The sequence below is a fragment of the Prionailurus viverrinus genome, chromosome A3 (assembly GCF_022837055.1).
Source record: "Prionailurus viverrinus isolate Anna chromosome A3, UM_Priviv_1.0, whole genome shotgun sequence".
NCBI lineage: Eukaryota > Metazoa > Chordata > Mammalia > Carnivora > Felidae > Prionailurus > Prionailurus viverrinus.
In genome coordinates, this window is record NC_062563.1 from 10,501,683 (window position 1) to 10,521,724 (window position 20,042).

Genomic DNA, 20,042 nt, shown 5'->3' on the forward strand with positions numbered 1-20,042 from the left:
GGCCGACCTCTAGTGGGGACGGGCCAGGGACACTGTAGAAGGTCCTGGAATGCATAGGCCAGCCCCCACGGCAAGGAATTCCCCAGCCCATATGTGAACAATGCCAAAACTGAGAACCCCGCTCTGGGTTAAGTACCTTACTTCCCCATCTTTTTGGGTAGACCACAGTTGGGTGATCCTGGCAGTCCTGTGTGTAAATTAAAGATGATCTTACGGGGGCGCCTGGGGGGCTCAGTCGGTTAAGCATCCGACTTCAGCTCAGGTCATGATCTCACGCTCCGTGAGTTTGAGTCCCGCGTCGGGCTCTGTGCCAACAGCTCGGAGCCCGGAGCCTGCTTCGGATTCTGTGTCTCCTCCTCTCTCTGCCCCTCCCCTGCTCACGCTCTGTCTCTGTCTCTCAAAACTGAATAAACATTTAAAAAAAAAAAGATCTTACAGCGTGCGAGTCTGTTTCTGCTGAGATAGTAATAACTTTAAAAACAAACTTCTGAAATCCTTTTGATCTTTCTTTCCTCATTTAATGCTTTTCCAAACGCTTTGAGTTTTCTTCTATTTTCTGTGGCCTTTGCCCCCAAGTGAGCGCCACGCCCCCCTCCGCCCCCTTCTGGCTTTTTATCTTTGGCCAAGTGACAAAACATCAGCGTCCGCTGAGTTTGTACGCCATCTGTCATGGGAGGTGGGCACTGGAGCAGAAAGCGGGTGTTCCTTTTGGGTATTCATTCCACCGCCCCCCCCCCCCCCCCCAGGACGAGTCAACGGGAGAGATCACGTTTTACATGAAGGGAGCGGATGTTGTCATGGCTGGGATCGTGCAGTACAATGACTGGCTGGAGGAAGAGGTACGTGGGGTGTGGGGAGCGAGAACCGCAGAGGCATGTCTTGGAGGCCTTGCGTGGTGTGGTAACACGGGTCTCTGTGCTCGTTGTCTGTGGCTATGTAACACATCACCCCCAAACGTAGCAGCTTAGAACGACGCAGTTTTATTTCTCATGGATTCTGTGGGCCAGGCATCTGTCCACAGCTTGGCCGGCCGTCCTTTGCAGGGTCTCTCAAGCAGTTGCTTGGGACTGAGATCTCATCTGAAGGTTCAAGCGGGGCAAGGCCCACGTCCAGGCTCAAGAGTCCGCCCCTCACTGGTTTTTGGCTGGAGGCAGGTAGCAGGAGGGTGGGGATCCTTGAGGGTCCGCGTCACGGGCTGCCTATCTTGATTGGTTATGTGGAGAATTGGCCACAGCAAGGAGAGAAGAAACTCTTGGGTTTGTCGGGTCATTTTTCTTTTGTCTCTCAGCTCCAGGTCGGGGGGCGAGGGGGGGGAGGCACAGTTTCCATTCAGTAATGTTATATTTTCAGGTAGAGGGTTTGCAAACTCAAAGGAGGGGCTGGGCAGGTAAGTCAGATAAAACAGGCCGGGGGGGGAGTCTTTCCAACAGGGTCGCACTTTGTGTGTTAAGCCTATCAGAATATTCTTCACCTGACAGCTGTTTTCTGGGAATACGTAGAAGCAGCTGCTTTTCATCCATCATTGAATGGATGTGGTCTTTTGGGAGAGCATGCATGGTTGTGTCAGAGGTTTGGTTTTTTCCCAACAAGCCAGACATCCAGGTTTGTCTGTGAAGTCTTACAGTGTTGACTTAGCTTTTGAAACATGTACTGTGCCCATCAAAGAAAACCTATGCGTAGACCATAGTTGGCCTGCAGGCTGCCATGTTGCAATCTCCCTTTCGAAGGTCTGCTTCAGGGAAGGTTGCTTTAGGGGAAAGCGATGTTTGGATTGGCCGGTTTGTCTCTGCCCCTGGTAGGGGCCTGTCCACATTAGCGTCCAGCCTTCCTCCACGAGAGTCAGGGGCTCGGAGGCAAGGCCCTGAGTGTGGCTCTCCACCGACTGCGGTCTGCTTTTCAGTGTGGAAACATGGCCCGAGAAGGACTGCGGGTTCTCGTGGTGGCGAAGAAGTCTCTAGCAGAGGAGCAATATCAAGACTTTGAGGTAAGTGGTCCTGTGATCTTTCCATTGTGTTTTGCAGTTTCCGTACGTCTTCCCCTCTCTGGCTCTATCTCCTCTTCGTCTGCCCCTCGCTCAGTCTGCTCTAGCCATGCCGATGTCCTTTCTGAGCACCCCAGGCTCACTTCTGTCCCAGGGCCTTTGCACTTGCTATTCTCTCTGCCTGGAACTCCCTTCCTTCACAGACCTCCCTGGCCTGCTCCCTCGCTTCCTTTGGGTCTCTGCTCAAATGCCGCCTCCTCTGAGAAGTCTTCCTGGACTCCCCATCTAAGGCAGCCCCACCTCACCACTCGCCGTCCACCACCCCGCTTAGCTTTCTTCACTGCACTAATCACCATCTAGAATGGACTCGTTTATATGTTTACATCTAACATTCTTCTTAATACCTCCTTTCGGGAATAAAATCTTTTCTAGAGCAGAGGCGGTCAGTCGGGTTTGCTGTCACATCCTAACATTTAGGGTGGTCACTGGCGCATAGTTCACCCTCTGGAAAATTTGAAATGAATCACCCCCTTGGAGCCCTCAGTTTTTTGAGCTGTAAAAAGAGTTTAACTAGATCGTTGACTTTCACAGCTTAGGGGCTCCAGCGTAAATATGCCTGGTTTATTGTCCTCTTGTCCCGCGGATTGCATGTTCCTTGAGGGGAAGGGCCCTTGTATCCCCAGGCCTGGCACAAAGCGAAGTGCATGCATGTGCGTAGGACCGAAAGGGAGAGACAGGTGTTTGGGGACAGGCTTCTGGGGTCCTTGTCATGCTCCACCCAGAGAAGCTGTGCTTGATGGTGTCTCTTCCATGTGCTTGAGTTCTTTGTAAAGTTTTCTTTAGCAAGAGTTCCGGCCCTGATAAATTCTACTGTCTTTTCATGTTTAAAGGCATGTGTTTGAATCAGCTCCTTAGGGGATTCTTGATTTTCTTCCATGTCTTTACCACCCTGGAAAGTGGCTAAACAGAAGGGTTGGGTCGGTGGTCTTTGGAGGTGGGACTTCGTCTTCAGAAAACCCAGTGATCAGGGATTCTTGGTCACAAAGTGCACGTTGTGTGTGGGAGATCTTGAGGGTACCAGTCCTTGTAACAACCCAGCGAGGTGGGGGCTGTTACTGCCGCTTCCTGGGTGAAAACAGCTAAGGCTCAGATAAGTCGAGCAACTTGCTGGAAGTTGCACAGCCAGGTAAGTGTCGAGGAAAGGGTGGAGTCAGGGCCCGTCCGAGGTCTGGGCTGATCAACTTGGAAGGAGGCTGGGAGCCTCGGTTCATCCCTTTGAGGTCCAGCCACGCGCCGGGGTCCCCCCTTGGTGTCCTACTCCTGACGGCGGTCAGCCCGGCCCCCTCCCCACCGCCAGCAGTGACCGTGTGTCCCCTGCCGTGTCCCAGGCCCGCTACGTCCAGGCCAAGCTGAGCGTGCACGACCGCTCCCTCAAAGTGGCCACGGTGATCGAGAGCCTGGAGATGGAAATGGGGTTGCTCTGTCTCACGGGGGTGGAGGACCAGCTGCAGGCGGACGTGAGGCCCACCCTGGAGACCCTGAGGAACGCGGGCATCAAGGTAGGGAGCACCTGCCTGGGACCCGGCCGCTGAAACGGCCGCCGCCTTGTGGGAGCGAGCTTCAGAATCATCCTGCCGCGGGTGTAGAGACGAGGAGGGGAGGGGGGCGGGGGGAGAGGGAGGAACGAGGAGCGGAGTGCGTGGGCAGCGACCCAGAGCCCTGTCTCACCTGGACCGCTGCGTCCCTCCCGCTCCTCCAGCCCTGCCCTGAAGGCCACACCGGGCCCCCCGAAGGCGCGGCTGCGTGCAGCCCCGTATCCCTCAGGGCCAGGCTGTGTGTCCAGATGCTCGGGGTGTTCAGTACCTTCTCGCTGAGTGACCGGACGGCCAGCCGTCTGCTGCTGTTCTGGGTGAATGAGTGACCGCCCGCACCTCAAACTGCCCTATTTATTACGCTGTTTGGGGTCCAAAAGAGAAAGAAAAAAAAAACCAACCCGACAATCCGGTAGTTTCATCCGGAGAGGCCAGTAGAGGGCGTCGGAGGAGCAGGCTACACCTCAGAGGACCCCAGCCGAGCAGCCTGACTGGCTGGAAGCTCCTGGAAACGTGTCATGTTTGCCCAGAAGCAGCTCTCCCTTGCGTCCCCCGCCAGTACGCGGCACAGGCTCCTGTGAGCGGGGCCTCAGTAGGGGCCGAGCTCCGGCCACATGAGCGGGGAGGGCGCACGTTTCACCGTGAACCGGGTTCTGTCACGTGTCCTTGGCCCCCAGACCTGGTCCCTGGCGAGGGAGTTGTCAGCCACGTCCCAGTTTCGGAAGAGCCGTCCGAAGTCAGAAGGGCTGGTGCTTAATTAACTTTGTCACTGGCAACTTCTGAGGCCGCTTCTCTCCGGGTCGTGGAATATTCTGGTTCCTGCTTTTGGCTTCATCGTCAGCTGCTCCTCCCCGAGGCCGCTGTCTCCAGAAGGAGGGGTGTTTTGTTCCCACTGTGGACTGGACTTCTCTTCCTGCTTTCCCTGGTCAGACGGGAGGGGGAAGCGAGCACAGGGGCGAGGCGTCCAGGGACTCTGTAGGTGCGGTCTAGCGGAAAGCTCTTTCACGGGCCGGAACGTGTCGGAACTTGGACAATGGCTACTTCAGCCCCTTCCCAGAGGCAGCAGGCGGGGCCAGGCGAGGCAGGAAGGTCCTAGGGCTCAGGCCTGGGCACTTACCCACACGTGCCCCCCTGTCGTCCCCACGTGGGACATCAGTCATGTGGTGCACCAATGACTTGCCATGCGTTTCTAGAACTTGAGCCTCCCAGCTCCGTCCCCGGTGTTTGCTTTCGTACAGCAGACCCTGAAAACTGGCACCAAGCTGGGGTCGCTTAAAAGGATATTATCTTTATGGGCAGATGGGACGTTGAGAGGAGGGGCTGACAGCCACCAGGGGCCGGGCCAGGGGCAAGGGCCCCCAGAAGGGCCCGCCTGTCTCACTGCCTGGGTTGGAATCTGATTTCTCCTCCGACTGCCTCGGCGATCCTTGGCAAGTGGCTTCTCGGCGCTCCGTGTCCTGCCTTATACAGTTACCGTGAAGGCCCCGTGTGCTAAACGTGGACAGTGTTTGATGGGTACCTAGCACGGTGGACGCTCGGGAAACCGTTGCTCTTTTCCTTCCTGTACCTCCCCACTGCCAGCATGCGCTTTGTCCAGTGACTCTGGGAGAACACACGGCTGATGTGTGGACTTAGAGCAGCAAGCGCATTCCGCTTGCACTTGGAAGACCCGGATTCTGGGCCTGGTCGGGACCGGAACTAGCTGTGTGGCTTTGGGGCAAGCCGCTCCCCTCTCTGGGCTCACGGCGGCAAACTGCAGAACGACGTCTCAGGAGGTGTGGAGGAGCCTGGCGCATTGACCGTTGGCTTAACCGGCCGCGTAGAAAGACCGGATGCGACGTGAGAAATCAGTGTGTCCTGTAGGACCCGGAAGTGACCCCTCCCCCATACCGCCTTCCCCTTCTTTGAGATTATTTATTGCCTTAAGAGAGATTTCCGGAAGGGGGATTATGAGGTCAGAGGCCAAGCTTCGTGGTGTCTGTTGAAGCACGTGGCCAAGTGCTTCTCTGCAAGTATCGTACCAGCCTTTGCTGCCACCAGCAGTGGTCACTTGGGGGTCCTCGAGCCCCCCAAGTGGGGTATCCCCGTGGTTTGTGCTGGGGACACCGGGAGCCTCGAGGTACATGGAATGAATCAAGTTTAGCTCGGTGTTCTTGGGGACTGGGGCTGACACGGGCTCCGGGCTGGCCTTGACCACTTGCCAAGAGGAGGCCCCCCCTGTGCTGCGATTCCAGGTTTGGATGCTGACGGGGGACAAGCTGGAGACGGCCACATGCACAGCCAAGAATGCACATCTGGTGACCAGAAACCAAGACATCCACGTTTTCCGGCTGGTACGGTGCTCTCTGTGTTGGGGCCTCGTGGGGGTGACGCTGCAGTTTTGCCCTGTGACCTCATGACCTTGAGTGGGCCCCTAAAGTATAGAGGGGAAAACTTACAGCACTGGTTTGGGTGGGATTACTGAATGACCCAGGTGGGGCTACAGGATTCCTCCTGGGGGTGGCTCAGCAGCACCTCGTTACTGCTGTGTTCTTAACCTGGCGGGGGTCATGGTCCCTTTGAGAAGCTGTCAAAAAGCACAGTCAGGCCTGACCGGGTGGGGAGGTGAGCGCCACTCTGTAGGCGGGACACAGCAGTCCTGCTCCTGAGGTCGGAGCCCCCATACCCAGTGAGTGGAGAGGCTCCACGTGCGGTGGGAATGTCCCCTTGCCCCCCGCCTTTGGTCCCTGCCACGCAGAGCCTTCAGGAGACGCAGCCATTCTGGCAACAGCACAAACAGCATCGTGTGGAGGCACATATGGTCAGTCTCCATTATATGCGGACTCCATATTTGCAAATTCACCTACTTACTAAAATTTATTGGTAACCCCAAAACCAGTGCTCAGGGTGCTTTCAGAGTCCTCTGTGGGCATGTGCAGAGCAGCGAGAAATTGTGGCTGCCAAATGTGTGCATCATTCCCAGCTGAGGTCAAACAAGGCGATCCCCTGCCTTCTCTGCTCTCGTGCTGCACAGAAGCCCAGTTCCCGATCGACTTAGTGCCGCCTTTTTTTTTTTTGCATTTTTGTGTTAGTGACTTCATTGTTTAAGATGCCCCCCTCCCCATCATAGTGCTGGAGTGCCATCTAGCATTGCTGAGCTCGGAAAGGCTATGATGTGCCTTGTGGAGAGAGTATGTGTGTTGGATCACCTTCCTTTGGGCATGAGTTACGGTGCTGTTGGTTGTGAATTCAGTGTTAATGAATCAAAAAAAAAAAGTCTATTTTAAAAGATGTCTTTCAACGGAAACACATATAAAACAAGGTTATGTGTTGATTGACAAAAATACTGTGGCCAGAGGCTCACAGGAACCTGGCCCCGTATTCCCCCTACAGGAGCAACGAACAGATAGTTACTTGTTAAGTCGGTGTTCACAGTGACCTCATAGAGTGTAGCTACTGGAAATAACAAGGACAGACCGTATGTTCTTTATATTCTGTATTCTATGCATTCTGTATAGTTAGGGGTTACAGGTGCCAGCCCGTGTGACCGTCTGCTTTTGTAAATAAAGTTTTATTTACACACAGATATGCCCCTTTGTTTTCACCTATTGCCTCTGGCCGCTGTGACGCCACGGCAGCAGAGTTGAGTAGTTTTTTTTTGTTTTTAATTTTTTTTTTTAACGTTTATTTATTTTTGAGACAGAGAGAGACAGAGCATGAACGGGGGAGGGGCAGAGAGAGAGGGAGACACAGAATGTGAAACAGGCTCCAGGCTCTGAGCCGTCAGCACAGAGCCCGACGCGGGGCTCGAACTCACGGACCGCGAGATCGTGACCTGAGCCGAAGTCGGACGCTCAACCGACTGAGCCACCCAGGTGCCCCAAGAGTTGAGTAGTTTTGACGAACACGGTAGGGTCCACAGAGCCTGTTTGACATCTGGTCTAGTACAGAAAAGTTGGCCACCCTGCCAGATGCCTGGCTGCTGACGCCTGCCCCACGGCCCCCTGGGTGTGTGGCTTTAGAGGGGCTCACACAGCTCGCCACGCTTTCGTTTCCTTACGTGTAGAGTCCAGCCGTGGCCGTCGCGCACCTTGTAGGGTTGCTGGGCGAGGTCAGTGGGGACGATCCACGAAAAGTGCTTAGCGCGGTGCCTGGCACTCAATGAAAGTACGGTCATTTTTAGCTCCTGTTTTTATGCTGTGGGTCACAGCCGTCCTGGGGGAAATGCAAGGTGATCGTTGGTGCACAGGCCCTCCCGATTCCCACAGAATCATAACAAACAGGATTGAATTTGGCTCTGGGTCTGCCGGCAGGGGAGGGGCAGGGGTCCTTGGCTGGGGTGGCCATTGTCTCCGGACCGGCTTCAGGAAGCCACTGTTTGTTGTTCTTCCATCTCCGGAGAGCGGGGCCCCCTCCACGCCTGTGTTCCCTTCCAGGTGACCAACCGGAGTGAGGCCCACCTCGAGCTGAACGCTTTCCGCAGGAAGCATGACTGCGCCCTGGTCATCTCGGGGGACTCCCTGGAGGTGGGTGCGGGCACCCCGCTGGCCGGGCTCTCCCGGGGAGTGCGCGCCCCTCCCTGCTCTGGTGGGGGCCGCGGCCTTGGTTGACGCCCCCCCCCCCCCCCCCGCCTTCCCCTCCCAGATTTGCCTCAAGTACTACGAGTACGAGTTCATGGAGCTGGCCTGCCAGTGCCCGGCTGTCGTCTGCTGCCGCTGCACCCCCACCCAGAAGGCCCAGATCGTGCGCCTGCTGCAGGAACGCACGGGGAAGCTCACCTGTGCGGTAGGTAGGTGCCGCCCCCGCCCCCCACCGGCCCCGGCCCGCTGGCACGTGCATTCGCTTTGTAAGGGTAACGGGGACCCTGCTGCAACTCAGATCCCCCGGGCCATGTTCCTCGGGTCGTGATCCTTTCCCCCAGCCGACGCGGGCTCCGGAATTCATATGATTATGATTATTATTTTTTTTAGTATTTCCCTTTGGGTTGGAGTCGATAAGCGTGTTCTAGGGCTTTCCTCCATGGCTTGCTCCTCCTTTGCTAGTGATGCAGGAGGCAGCACAGCCGAGGGCTGGAGGCCGCACGCCGTGGAGGGGACCCGGGTTCCCAGTCCCAGCTGGTTTTACTCGCTGGGCGTCCGTCCGAGCCTCGGTCTGCCCGTTGGTAGGATGGGGTAATAAGCACTCATCCAGTGGTGAGGGTGGAAAGGGGTGGATTCAGAAAGCGCTTACGACAGGGCACGGTGTGCGTTGAGCAAGTGCAGCGTGGGTCACTGCTGCTGATGTGATGTGGGGCCCACGCGCCCCACAGGCAGGGGTGTGGTGGTCGTAGACAGCGGTGAGGCGTGGACACGCCCCCCCCCCCCCCCCCCCCCCGCCACTGCCGCTCGGTGGCCGGACTCTGGCCAGTCACCCGCTGTCCCTCTGACGCTCAGCTCCTCCGCCCGTGAGATTGGGGGGCGTCGGAGCAATTATGTGGAGCCGTGCAGAAGGGACACTTAGCGAGCCCTCGGCGAAAGGCGAGACACGCGCGAGTCTTCAAAGTAAGAATGACGCGTCGGGGTCCCGCTTCTCACTTCCGCCCGATTTCCCGGCTTTTCTCTCCGGCCCGTGTGGCCGACAGGTGACGGAGGCAATGACGTCAGTATGATTCAGGAATCCGACTGCGGTGTGGGGGTCGAGGGGAAGGTGAGTGCGGGCTGTGGGGGGTGGGGTGCTGCTGGCCGTGGAGGGGTGGGTGCTGGGGGTGGGGCTGCCGTGCCGAGGGCTGCTCTGCCTCCCTCGCGGGAGTTTCTTTTTCCCTCGAGACACAGCTCTGACGCTTCTGAAAACTCGACATTAGAACGACGAAGCGTAAGGACCCACGTCACGGAATTGCCTGGCGTTATTACCTGGGGGTCGGAGGTCCGTTGTCACCGTATCTTACGGACGATGATGCTGGTTTTCCGCGTGTCAAAACTTGAATTAAAAACAAAAAAAAAGAGTGTTTTGCTGTGTTGTTAGGGCACAGTGAATGCACTTCAGGCTTTTGCGTGGTGGCTGCAGCGTCCGTAAAAGCATCGGTCGCCACGCCCCGTGCTAACGTCTGGGGGGTCATGGAGGGAGGTGACACAGTGTGTGGCTCAGAGGCCTCGGCAGCTGCAGTGTCTCACGAAGCTCGTGTGCTGTGACGCAGCTGTTGTTTCCTGCCCTTGTCACGCGTGTGCTCGTCCCGCAGAGTTGGCTCTGTCCTGAGTTGTGACCTCTAAATGGCTACGGGCAACATTGGTTACCAGGCTTGTTGGAACTGTGTGTGAAGTAAGAGTCCAGAGGCCCCGAGGGAGGGCCGGAGGCGCTGTCCTGTGCGTTCGGTCCCACAGCTTCACGGATTGGGCTGATGCACACGCTTTAAAATTTTTCTTCTCTCCACCCTTTCTGGTTTTGTGGTGCTCATCCAGTTGACAGTTATTCGAAGTTGCAGGATTCGGTGATCTTTGAGATGTTCCTGGAACGGGCCCTTTTAACGCAGGTGTGGCCCCTTAGTGGCATCCATCACGGGTCCTTTCCAATTAGAGAATTCCATTCCACGGTGGCACTTCTATGAATGTGCAAAGTTGTACGCTCAGGAATATTCCGTTTGGGATTGTTAGTAGCCTCAGCCCCCCACCCACCCCAGGCTTCCATTTCACTTCGAGGGTCTGAGTGCCTGTCTCTGAGGATTCTTTGCTTCTGATACACATTATGGGGTGGGCCTACCCCCCGGCCCCCAGAGGCTTAATACCAGATCCATTTGACCTCCGAATTATCACGATCTGTGATTCAGAATGTTTTTTATTTAAATACATTCCTCTTTTTAAATCAAATTTAGTCTTGGACCACCAACCGAGTGCAGCGTGAAACCAAAGAAGCTCTTTATCGAAGTTTTCCAAAGATCTCCTTACAACGTCTTGCTTTTTTCAATTAAAAGAGAAAAAAATGTGTTTGCCTTGACCTCTGGTGCTCCTGACGGTGCCCAATTTTATTGGATTTTAGGAAGGAAAACAGGCTTCCCTGGCTGCAGACTTCTCCATCACCCAGTTCAAGCACCTTGGCCGGTTGCTCATGGTGCACGGCCGGAACAGCTACAAGCGGTCAGCTGCCCTCAGCCAGTTTGTGATTCACAGAAGCCTCTGCATCAGCACCATGCAGGTGGGTGGGCGGTGGGACCTCCGCACGGGCCACGTGGCCGTCCTGGAGAAAGCCCGGGAACGAGGCTGTGCTTTGGAGCCGTTACCCCACCTGGCCGGTTTCTTTCTTTCTTGACTTAATTATTTTTCCCACCCGGCGAGTTTAAATCCCAAACCGGGTTGACCTTGGATTGTCACAGATCCTTCCCTTGATAGACAGTGCGGGCCATCCTTGCTGCGGGGGAGCGGATGCAGGCATTTAACACCAGTGCCTGCCCAGCGCGTGGCATAAAGGAGATGCGGTGTAAATGCCCAGAGGTGTTATGATCAGTTTGCCAGAGAGAAAAATGCAGAGAGGTCAGCGCTGGTCCCGGCTTTTCCAAATGCAAAAATAAGGGCCAGCAGAGAAGAACCACCGAAGAATAACTTGCTTTTCTTGAGCACTTCCTGTACCCTGGGCATCAGACTCAGTGTTCACCATGCAAGTGGCTCACGTGGTCCTCACAGTCGCCTGTGCCCATGTCACAGGTGGGGAGTCTGAGGCTAAGTGAGAGGGAGAAACGTGCTGCAGGGTCCCTCGGGGGTTTAGACTGCATTGGCGCGGGGATTCCAGAGCCCGTGTTCTTCATCACGGTGTCTCCTTGGGTGCCCTCGATACAGGGAAGCCGGTGCTGCCTCCGCTTGCAGGGGCTCCCAGGTGGGGCGGCGTGGCCCATGGCCCTGGGGGGTGTCTGATATCACAGTTCTGCCTCCCGCCATCCCAGGTGGGAGTGGAGCTTCGTTACCGCGATTGTTCATCTTCTCGGGAATAACGTCTCACGCCCATCTTCTTCTCACAAAAAGATTCTAGAGTATTTTCCCACCTCCTGTCTCCCCTGTCTCCTGTCTCCTGTCTCCTTTAAACATCCGTCATCAGGCTGCAGCGATTAAGTGCATACTGGGAGGAAGGCCAAAGGGTGGGAAAGAAACTATTCTGGGTGTTGAAACACTATTGACTGATTCTCCTCCGTGGACACTTAGGTGGAAACACCCCCGTTAAGTGGAGAGAACATAGGGGTGATGTGTCTTGACACCCACCTCCCTTTCTGACCCCCCCGCTATGTGTCTCTGAGACTTTGAGCAAGTCACTTTCCCCCTCTGGGCCTCAGTCTTCCGTTTGTGACATGGGGATGGTAAGATGTGTCTTGCCTCTCGGCCAAGGCCACTTTGAGAAGCAGAGTTTTCTAAGGCATCGAGTGCCGAAGGCATCCTTACCGCTGTTAATCAAAACAAAACAGGGAGATGTGTACCGTAAGGGGACATTTTAAAATCTGTGGGAAAGGAGCTTAATCACAACATAAAAGACATCCTGCCTTTCCAAGTAAGTGCACATGAGGCCTCCCCTCCCTCCTCTTTCTTTTTAAAAAACTTTTTGAATTTTTTAAATGTTTATTTTTGAGAGAGAGAGAGAGAGTGCATGAGCAGGGGAGGGGCAGAGAGAGAATCTGAATCGGGCTTTAGGCTCTGAGCCATCAGCACAGAGCCCGGTGTAGGGCTCGGACTCATGAACTGCGAGATGTGACCTGAGCCGAAGTCGGACACTGAACCAGCTGAGCCACCCAGGTGCCCCTGATTTTATGTTTTCAGTATCTGTTGCATTTGAGAGCATAGAAGCCTTCAAGTGATTTTTATCAACATGATCAAAATAGCTGTTATGATTCATCAGGCCACATCTGTACTGTACTTTTTTTTTTTTTAAGTGTATTTATTTCTTTATTGAGAGAAAGAGTGCACGCACAGCCTGCAAACCAGGGAGGGGAGGAGAGAAAGGGAGAGAGAGAATCCCAAGCAGGTTCCGCACTGACAGCACGGAGCCCTGATGCGGGGCTCGAACCCATGAACCGTGAGATCATGACCTGAGCGCAAATCAAGAGTCGGACGCTTAGCTGCCGGACCCACCCAGGCGCCCCAGACCACATCTGTGCTTTTAATTTAGGTTAGCTCATGAATCACACTGGATATTACTATGATTTAATCACCGGAAGATTAATCAGCTTGTCCGTGGCCATGCACACAAGAGCTGGCCTGGATGAGCTGACTTCAGTAATGTCTGTATGTTACTATGAGCCTCAGTTTAGAAAAAAATTCCAGGATGAGAAATTGTTCTTTGTGCTGTGGGAAAATGCGTTCACCCCTGTCCACTGTGCTGAAAGTGATTGGCTAAGAGCAAGTCCCTGTTAGGACTGCACTTTGACGTTGTTCTCTTTGATAGATGTGGCCACAGTGGTTTATTTTCCCTAAAGTGTTCTCTCCAAGATGAAGAAGGCTTTTGGCCAGCCAGGCCCTTTTAGGGGAAGGAGGCTCTTGACCTTGATTTGCAAAACTACGCACCAGATTCTTGACTTTTTTACAAACGTCCTTTCTGTGCCACGGCCCCGCCTGGGTGAGAAGTCATTTGAAAGGTGGCTTCCACCTTTCAGTTCTGAAATATGACCAGGGGGTGCAGCTGGGGCTGCCCAGGACCGCGGTCCCGGGTGGCACCTGCATTTGGAGCTCCGTGCCAGGTCAGCACCCAGAGCGGGTGCTGACGGGGAGATGCCTCCAGTGAGACACCCTTGCTGATGGCCAGCCTGCCTCCGCCTCTTGTACTTAGTCTTTGAAAATCCTTCAGTTGTTGCCGGCCTCTTTTTGGTTTTCCGCTCACAGGAATTCGCTTTGAGGCCACTTTCCTTCTGTTAGCCTGTAGGTGTCCAGAGAAGGACCTAACAGAGCATCAAGTCAGATTTTATCTCCCCAGCCTGTTTTTCACTGCCAGTAGCTAATATTTTCCAAACCAGGAAGTAGACATTTCAGTAAAGGTTTGGAAATGCTGCTCTTGTCTAATTGCAAAGGTGTTCCTGGTTGTGGGCTCTTCATAAAAGTTTCCCAAAATTGTAAAAGGTGTCATGTGAGAAGGGAAGCCTTGTCTGTAACCCCGCCCTCCGGGGTAATGGGTGCCCATCCTCATGGCACAGGTGTCTCTGTCTGCTTCCATACCTCTGCTAACTTGTTTCTTGGGCGCATGCCCAGAGAGGCGGTGCTTCTGAGCTGTCAGGAGCGCGGGCTCTGGAGACAGAGCTGGGTTTAACCCTGCAGTGAAGTTTACCTGCTCAGATTCCCCGTCTGTGAAAGGCAGGCGATATTAGGACTTGATCTCATGGGTGGTTCTGGAGATTCACAGAGGTCACGGAGAGAGCGCCCCTGGGTGTAGCCTGTGTAACTCAGTCAGTGCTCACAAGGGGGCTGAGCGTGGTCTCTGGAGCTAAACTACCTGGGAACGACTCCTGGCTCTATCCCTCGTGAGCTGTGTGATTGTAGGCGAGTCACTTAACCTCTCTGTGCCTTACTCTTCTCCTCTGTAAATAGGGGTTGATGACAACAGTACCTGTCTCATGAGGTGCTTGTAATTGTTAAATGAGCTGATTTACTCAAAGCACTCACAACTGTGTCAGTAAAGCTTGCGGTACGTTAAGGGTGGGGTGTTGTCATTATATAAAGGTAGGGCCTTTGTCAGTGATTTTTGGTAACGTCTTCCTTTCCTTTCTCGTTGGCACAGGCTGTCTTTTCCTCTGTGTTTTACTTTGCATCGGTTCCTCTCTACCAAGGATTCCTCATCATTGGGTAAGGAAAGCTAGGCAGGGTTATTAACTTCTTATGAAACCTCCCTAACATACCACAGAGGAGAGAAGAAACATTGTGTCTCGACTGTTCAGCCCCCGAGTTGCCCGGGATGCACTTGAGAACCTAACTTGGATTTTTATTTGTAATGTTTTTGGTTTTTTGTTTTTTTTTTTAATTTATTTTTGAGACAGAGAGAGACAGAGCATGAGCAGGGGAGGGGCAGAGAGAGAGGGAGACACAGAATCCGAAGCGGGCTCCAGGCTCCGAGCCGTCAGCACAGAGCCCCACACGGGGCTCAAACCCCCAAATGTGAGATCATGACCCGAGCCAAAGCTGGACGCCCAACCGACTGAGCCCCCCAGGTGCCCTGGATTTTTATTTTTGAATGGCTCAGCCTATACCCAGACTGAGAAAGTGGAGCTCGGTGGGCTTGTGGTTCACAGCGCTTGGCGGTTTGGACCTGGAGGGGGGAGAATGCTTGCCCATGAACGTCCGAGCTTATTGGTGATGGCGACCAAAGCAAGATCAAAGGTTCCCAGACTCAGTGATTTCATTGGGGTCTTAGAAAAAGGGGAAAGACGGGTCTGGAAAGTGCCCTCCCTGACGTGGACCCGGTAGAATGTCATGCTGCTGGGTCTCTCGGGCGGGCCAGAGCCTTGCTGTCCCGGGAGATGTCCCTAGCAGAGCCTGACTGCTGTGTGCCAGTGACCTGTCAGACAGGGGTCACGTGGACATTTGCTGCCATCGGCTCCACCCCCATTCCTGACTTGGAACTCATGACGTTCCTTTTGATCCTTCAGAGAATGTTCTCAGTGTCTCAGTCACCCAGGTAGGTGGATTGGGTGACACGTGTCCTAGATAGAGACGTGTGTAGGGCACACGCCTGGTTGTGAGGAGGCAGGAAGCACAGAAAGGCTGGCTGGTCCCAGGGGAGAGTCTCACAAAGAATTCTGCCTGCTTCTTTTTTTTTTTTTTAATTTTAATTTAATTTTATTTTTTATTGAAAAAAATTTTTTAATGTCTATTTATTTTTGAGACAGAGAGAGACAGGGCATGAACGGGGGAGGGTCAGAGAGAGGGAGACACAGAATCCGAAACAGGCTCCAGGCTCTGAGCTGTCAGCACAGCTCGAACCCACGGACTCTGAGATCATGACCTGAGCCGAAGTCGGCCGCTTAACCAACTGAGCCACCCAGGCGCCCCATGCCTGCCTCTAACTGGAAAAGTGGACTGTCCTTTGTCAGGTCCCAGAAGAATGAAAGAACCTGCCAGAACGCAGGGGCTCCCCGAAATGTGTTCCGTGTGGCCTGCCACGGACCCCTCGCCCCCGTCAGTTCCCATCTCCTCTCTCCCCCTCACTCACTCAACTCCAGCTGTACTGGCTGCCTTGCTGTCCTTCAAACAGGTCCTCACCTCAGGACCTTAGCACGTGCTGTTCTCTCTGCCTGGGATGCTCTTCCCTTCATTTGGGCATGGCTGCCTCTCACCTTTTATGGGTGTTTACTCAGCTGTCACGTCCTTTGGGCACCCACTCTAAAAAATCATACCACCCCCACGGCTCTTTCCCTCTCCTCCCATTACAGTGGCCTTCCCAGCACTTACCTGCAACACACAGTGTAGTTTACCGACTTTGTTGGCTCACAGATGAGCAGGATAGCTCTCCGAGGGCAGGTGTTCTGTTTCTCATCTGAATCCCCAGTCCTTAAAACCAGCCCTGGCACGTAATGGGCACTTAGTGAGTAGTGCCTGAATAAGTGCATGGGAATGGGGCTCCAGAGGCTGGAGAAGCAGACTGTTCCTTTTCCATCGGCTGGTCTTACTTGTGATGACTTTTCTCCCCCAGGTACTCCACCATTTACACCATGTTTCCCGTATTTTCTCTGGTCCTGGACAAAGACGTCAAGTCAGAAGTTGCCATGCTGTATCCCGAGCTCTACAAGGATCTTCTCAAGGTTCAGTGAATTCCTCCTTCCCTTCCTCCTCCTTCCCCTTCTTCCTCCCTCTCTTCCTACTTTCATTTCACACAGACCCTCCATTTCCGGTTTGAACACACGGATTTCAACGATTTGAACTGGTGGCGGCTTTCTTGAGAGGAAGGAGTGTGGTTTTACATTCCTTTTCCTTAAAAAAGCCATATGTATGCTCCTAGAGAATATTAAACTGTACAGTAATATGTAAACTGAAAACTTAAACTAACCAACCAAAAACTTAAAAAAAAAAAGAGCCCCTGACAGTTCCATTCTGCCACTGAGGCTCGTGTCTGCTCCTGGAAGCACTTTTGTGTATGCTTCTAAAAAGTGTGTGTGTGTGTGTGTGTGTGTGTGTGTGTGTGTATGATTTCGTTTATTTGTCTTCAAGGAGTTTTACTGAAGGGCAGATTTATTCCCACCGAATATCAATTGTCTTTTAAACATGTAATTTCTCAAACATGTCCAGACATGTGCGAGACGCTTTTTTTTTTTTTTTTGATGAAAACAGGCAGGTTGCCTTGTTGGTGGCAGGGAAGTGTGGGGCAGCTGACACCCTGGGTGAGCCACACACCATAACCTGCTCTTTCTTGTTCTCTCGTTTAGGGAAGACCGTTGTCCTACAAGACCTTCTTAATATGGGTTTTGATTAGCATCTATCAAGGTGAGAAAAGTCACACCAGCTGTGGGGTTACGCTGGGGGTTCTGTTGTCTGTAGAACACGAAGAAGCTGGAACCCTGAAACTGGGTTAAGGGGCGGGACGGTGCACCCCAAGGGGGGCCCTACCCGGCATTTTGTAAGGACCAGAACATTCAGCACGGTGATAGATCTGTGAGGAGGTGCTGTCTGCTTCAGGAGACAGACTCAGAGAAAAATACAACGAACACCAATCACAACCTGCTGGGCTGTGCAAGCCACTGTAACAAAAAGCGGTTGCTTTCTGGAATGTTCTGATACTTTTTCTGAGGTCCTTATAGTTTTTGAGAAATGTGTCTGCTTCACTGGCCTCCAGGGAGGGTCTCTCAGACTGCAGAGAGACTTTGTAGGATGACTTTTAAGCGTAGGAGGAGAAAATACCAAAACCCCTGTTGGTGTTTATTTCTATTTTTATGCGTGTTTTATAATATATGTAATTGTGCGGTGGTCTTAATATCCATCTACATCTGCCCAGGTACAGACGTCTACTTTACAAATATACATTGTGTGTTGTGGGGGGTGGTCTTACGGATGGCATGTGCAACCAATAGGTGTAGATACTGTTAAAATTGTTGGCAGGAAGTTAAATTATCGGTAAAAAAAAATCGGGGGGAGGATTTTTAAGAAGTACGTCAAAGTATAATATACGCATTGATTTTTGCAGCCACCTTTTGTATGTAAAAGCTCATAAATCAGGAGCACTGAAGCCCCATTTCACCCCTTCATCCTGAACCCCTGGCACGATGGGCAGTCAGTCGCTTGAGGAGTTTTGGGGTTGAGCATCTCCTGGCCCTGCCTCTGTGTAATATTCTTGTGCTGTCGGATATTTGAGCTGTGTGTGAGCACCATCCATCTGCTTTTCTGCTGTACTAGAGAGACACGTATCTGTTCCCTCTCCCGCTTTCCTTTCTTGCCTCCTTATAGGTACAGGATGCTCTGAGTGTCTCTGGGTTACCTCTGGCATTGTGTGTGTGTGTGTGTGTGTGTGTGTGTGTGTGTGTGTGTGTGTGTGTTGTGGGCGTTAGGGCGTAGAACAACACATGACTTAAGATTGACCATCTTTTTTTTAAACTTACATCCAAGTTAGTTAGCATCTAGTGCAATGATGATTTCAGGAGTAGATTCCAGTGGTCCATCCTCTATGTATGACACCCGGTGCTCATCCCAAGTGTCTTTCTTAGTGCCCCTCACCCATTTAGCCCATCCCCCACCCACAACCCCTCCAGCAACCCTCGGTTTGTTCTCTGTGTTTAAGAATCTCTTATGGTTTGTCCCCCTCCCTGTTTTTATCTTATTTTTGCTTCCCTTCCCTTATGTTCATCTGTTTTGTATCTTAAATTCCACATATGAGTGAAATCATACGGTTTTTGTCTTTCTGTATTTCGCTTAGCACGATACCCTCCGGTTCCATCCACGTTGTTGCAAATGGCAAGATCGCCTCCTTTTTGATGGCCGAGTAATACTCCCCTGTATCCATATACCACATCCTCTTCATCCATTCATCTGCCAATACCGTCTTTTTAAGGGTACACTTTGCGAGTGCTCAGTATGTGCACACGTGTGAATTACATTGCACATCTCTAGTATTATACTGTTGTAAGGAAAGATCTCCAGAACTTTTTCATCTTGCAAAACAGAAACTCTGTCCCCATTCCCCCTTCCCCACCACAACCCCTGGGAACCAGCATTATCCTTTCTGTCTCCATGAAAGGGACTAGTTTAGGTACCTCCTGGAAGCGGAATATGCCTTTTTGTGACTGCTTACCTCTGTTATTTTAAAGAGTGTATTTAAATTTAAATTTGTTTCTTGTCTCACCCACTCCAGATACTCTCTCCTGCCTCTCTTTTGTTTTTTTCCGCTTTCCATTTCTCCCCTTCCCTCCTTCCCTCTGTCTCTCCCTCTGTCTCTCTCTCTTTCTTCTCCCCTGCAATTATAGACTCCTTATGACGTAAGGTCCAAAGAGAAAATAGGAAATCAGAACGAGACACCTCTTTAAAGCCTCCATAGAGCACCACTCATCAACCTCATTTAGCAAGTGCCATCTTTCATGTCTAAAAGGAAAATAAAGGAAAAGGAGCCCAGGCCGAGGGGGCTCTGGAGGGCAGCGGGAGGGGCGGCAGCTGCGGGCAGGCAGGGCTGTGTGGGGACACCGGCTCCGTCTGCCTTCGCAGGGAGCACCATCATGTACGGGGCCCTGCTGCTGTTCGAGTCCGAGTTCGTGCACATCGTGGCCATTTCCTTCACGTCGCTGATCCTCACGGAGCTGCTCATGGTGGCCCTCACCATCCAGACGTGGCACTGGCTCATGACCGTGGCCGAGCTGCTCAGTCTGGCCTGCTACATCGCCTCCCTGGTGTTCCTCCACGAGTTCATCGGTAAGACCCGCTCTGTGGCTGAAGCCGGGCAGTGAGGTCCAGGGGCCCCCTCCCCAGCGCTCATCCTGGGGTCTTTGTCCAGCTGGCCTTGGCACTCAGCTGCCCCCATTTTCTTACTGGTGTCCCCGTGGGGCAGATAGCACCTGTGGATCAGCTTCCCGGAACAGAGGCTGGTGGGCACAATGTCAATGGAGTGTTTCCTTTTAAAAACACACTGCACTAAGTGACTTAGAAGGGGTTTCTGTTGAATTCGACAGAGACATGGTAGGTTTCTCGAGGGAGCCGGGCACAGTGCCGGGCTCTGGGGGGCGAATGCGATGTCGGACATCCAGGTTTTGTTCATGAATAAATGGTAAGTCCCGCAGGACTTGTCCTTATCGGTAGGTTAAGAAACTCCACCTTCCCCTGAAGGCGTCTCTGATCAGGTCTCGTGTTCATCAGCAAACGCTCCGTAAGGTTTTGGTCAAGGTGAAAGGAACATCCGGTTACTGAAGTCTTAGTTTCACACTTGTCCTGAGAGTCTCTCAGAATGCGTTTTTGTGAATACCTACTGTGTGCTCAGTGGCTTGGGGGTGGCGAGCTCTGCCCTTAGGAAGCTGTCACGGGCTGGCTGGGCAGGTGCACGGGTGGGACCGTGGCCCGTGCCAGCCACACGCTCCCCATCTGTGC

The 20,042-nt window shown here is 53.1% G+C and overlaps 1 protein-coding gene across 1 annotated transcript in view; it reads left to right on the forward strand.

Moving 5' to 3' along the window:
• The window catches only part of ATP9A (ATPase phospholipid transporting 9A (putative)), a 131,043-nt gene that overhangs the window by 106,026 nt on the left and 4,975 nt on the right, over nucleotides 1–20,042 (forward strand). The window contains 12 exon segments of the mRNA XM_047852163.1: nucleotides 747–839; nucleotides 1,901–1,984; nucleotides 3,370–3,540; nucleotides 5,808–5,906; nucleotides 7,989–8,078; nucleotides 8,197–8,341; nucleotides 9,173–9,237; nucleotides 10,561–10,716; nucleotides 14,269–14,333; nucleotides 16,177–16,285; nucleotides 16,907–16,964; nucleotides 19,170–19,373. Of these exon segments, the coding sequence (XP_047708119.1) occupies nucleotides 747–839; nucleotides 1,901–1,984; nucleotides 3,370–3,540; nucleotides 5,808–5,906; nucleotides 7,989–8,078; nucleotides 8,197–8,341; nucleotides 9,173–9,237; nucleotides 10,561–10,716; nucleotides 14,269–14,333; nucleotides 16,177–16,285; nucleotides 16,907–16,964; nucleotides 19,170–19,373 (1,339 nt within the window).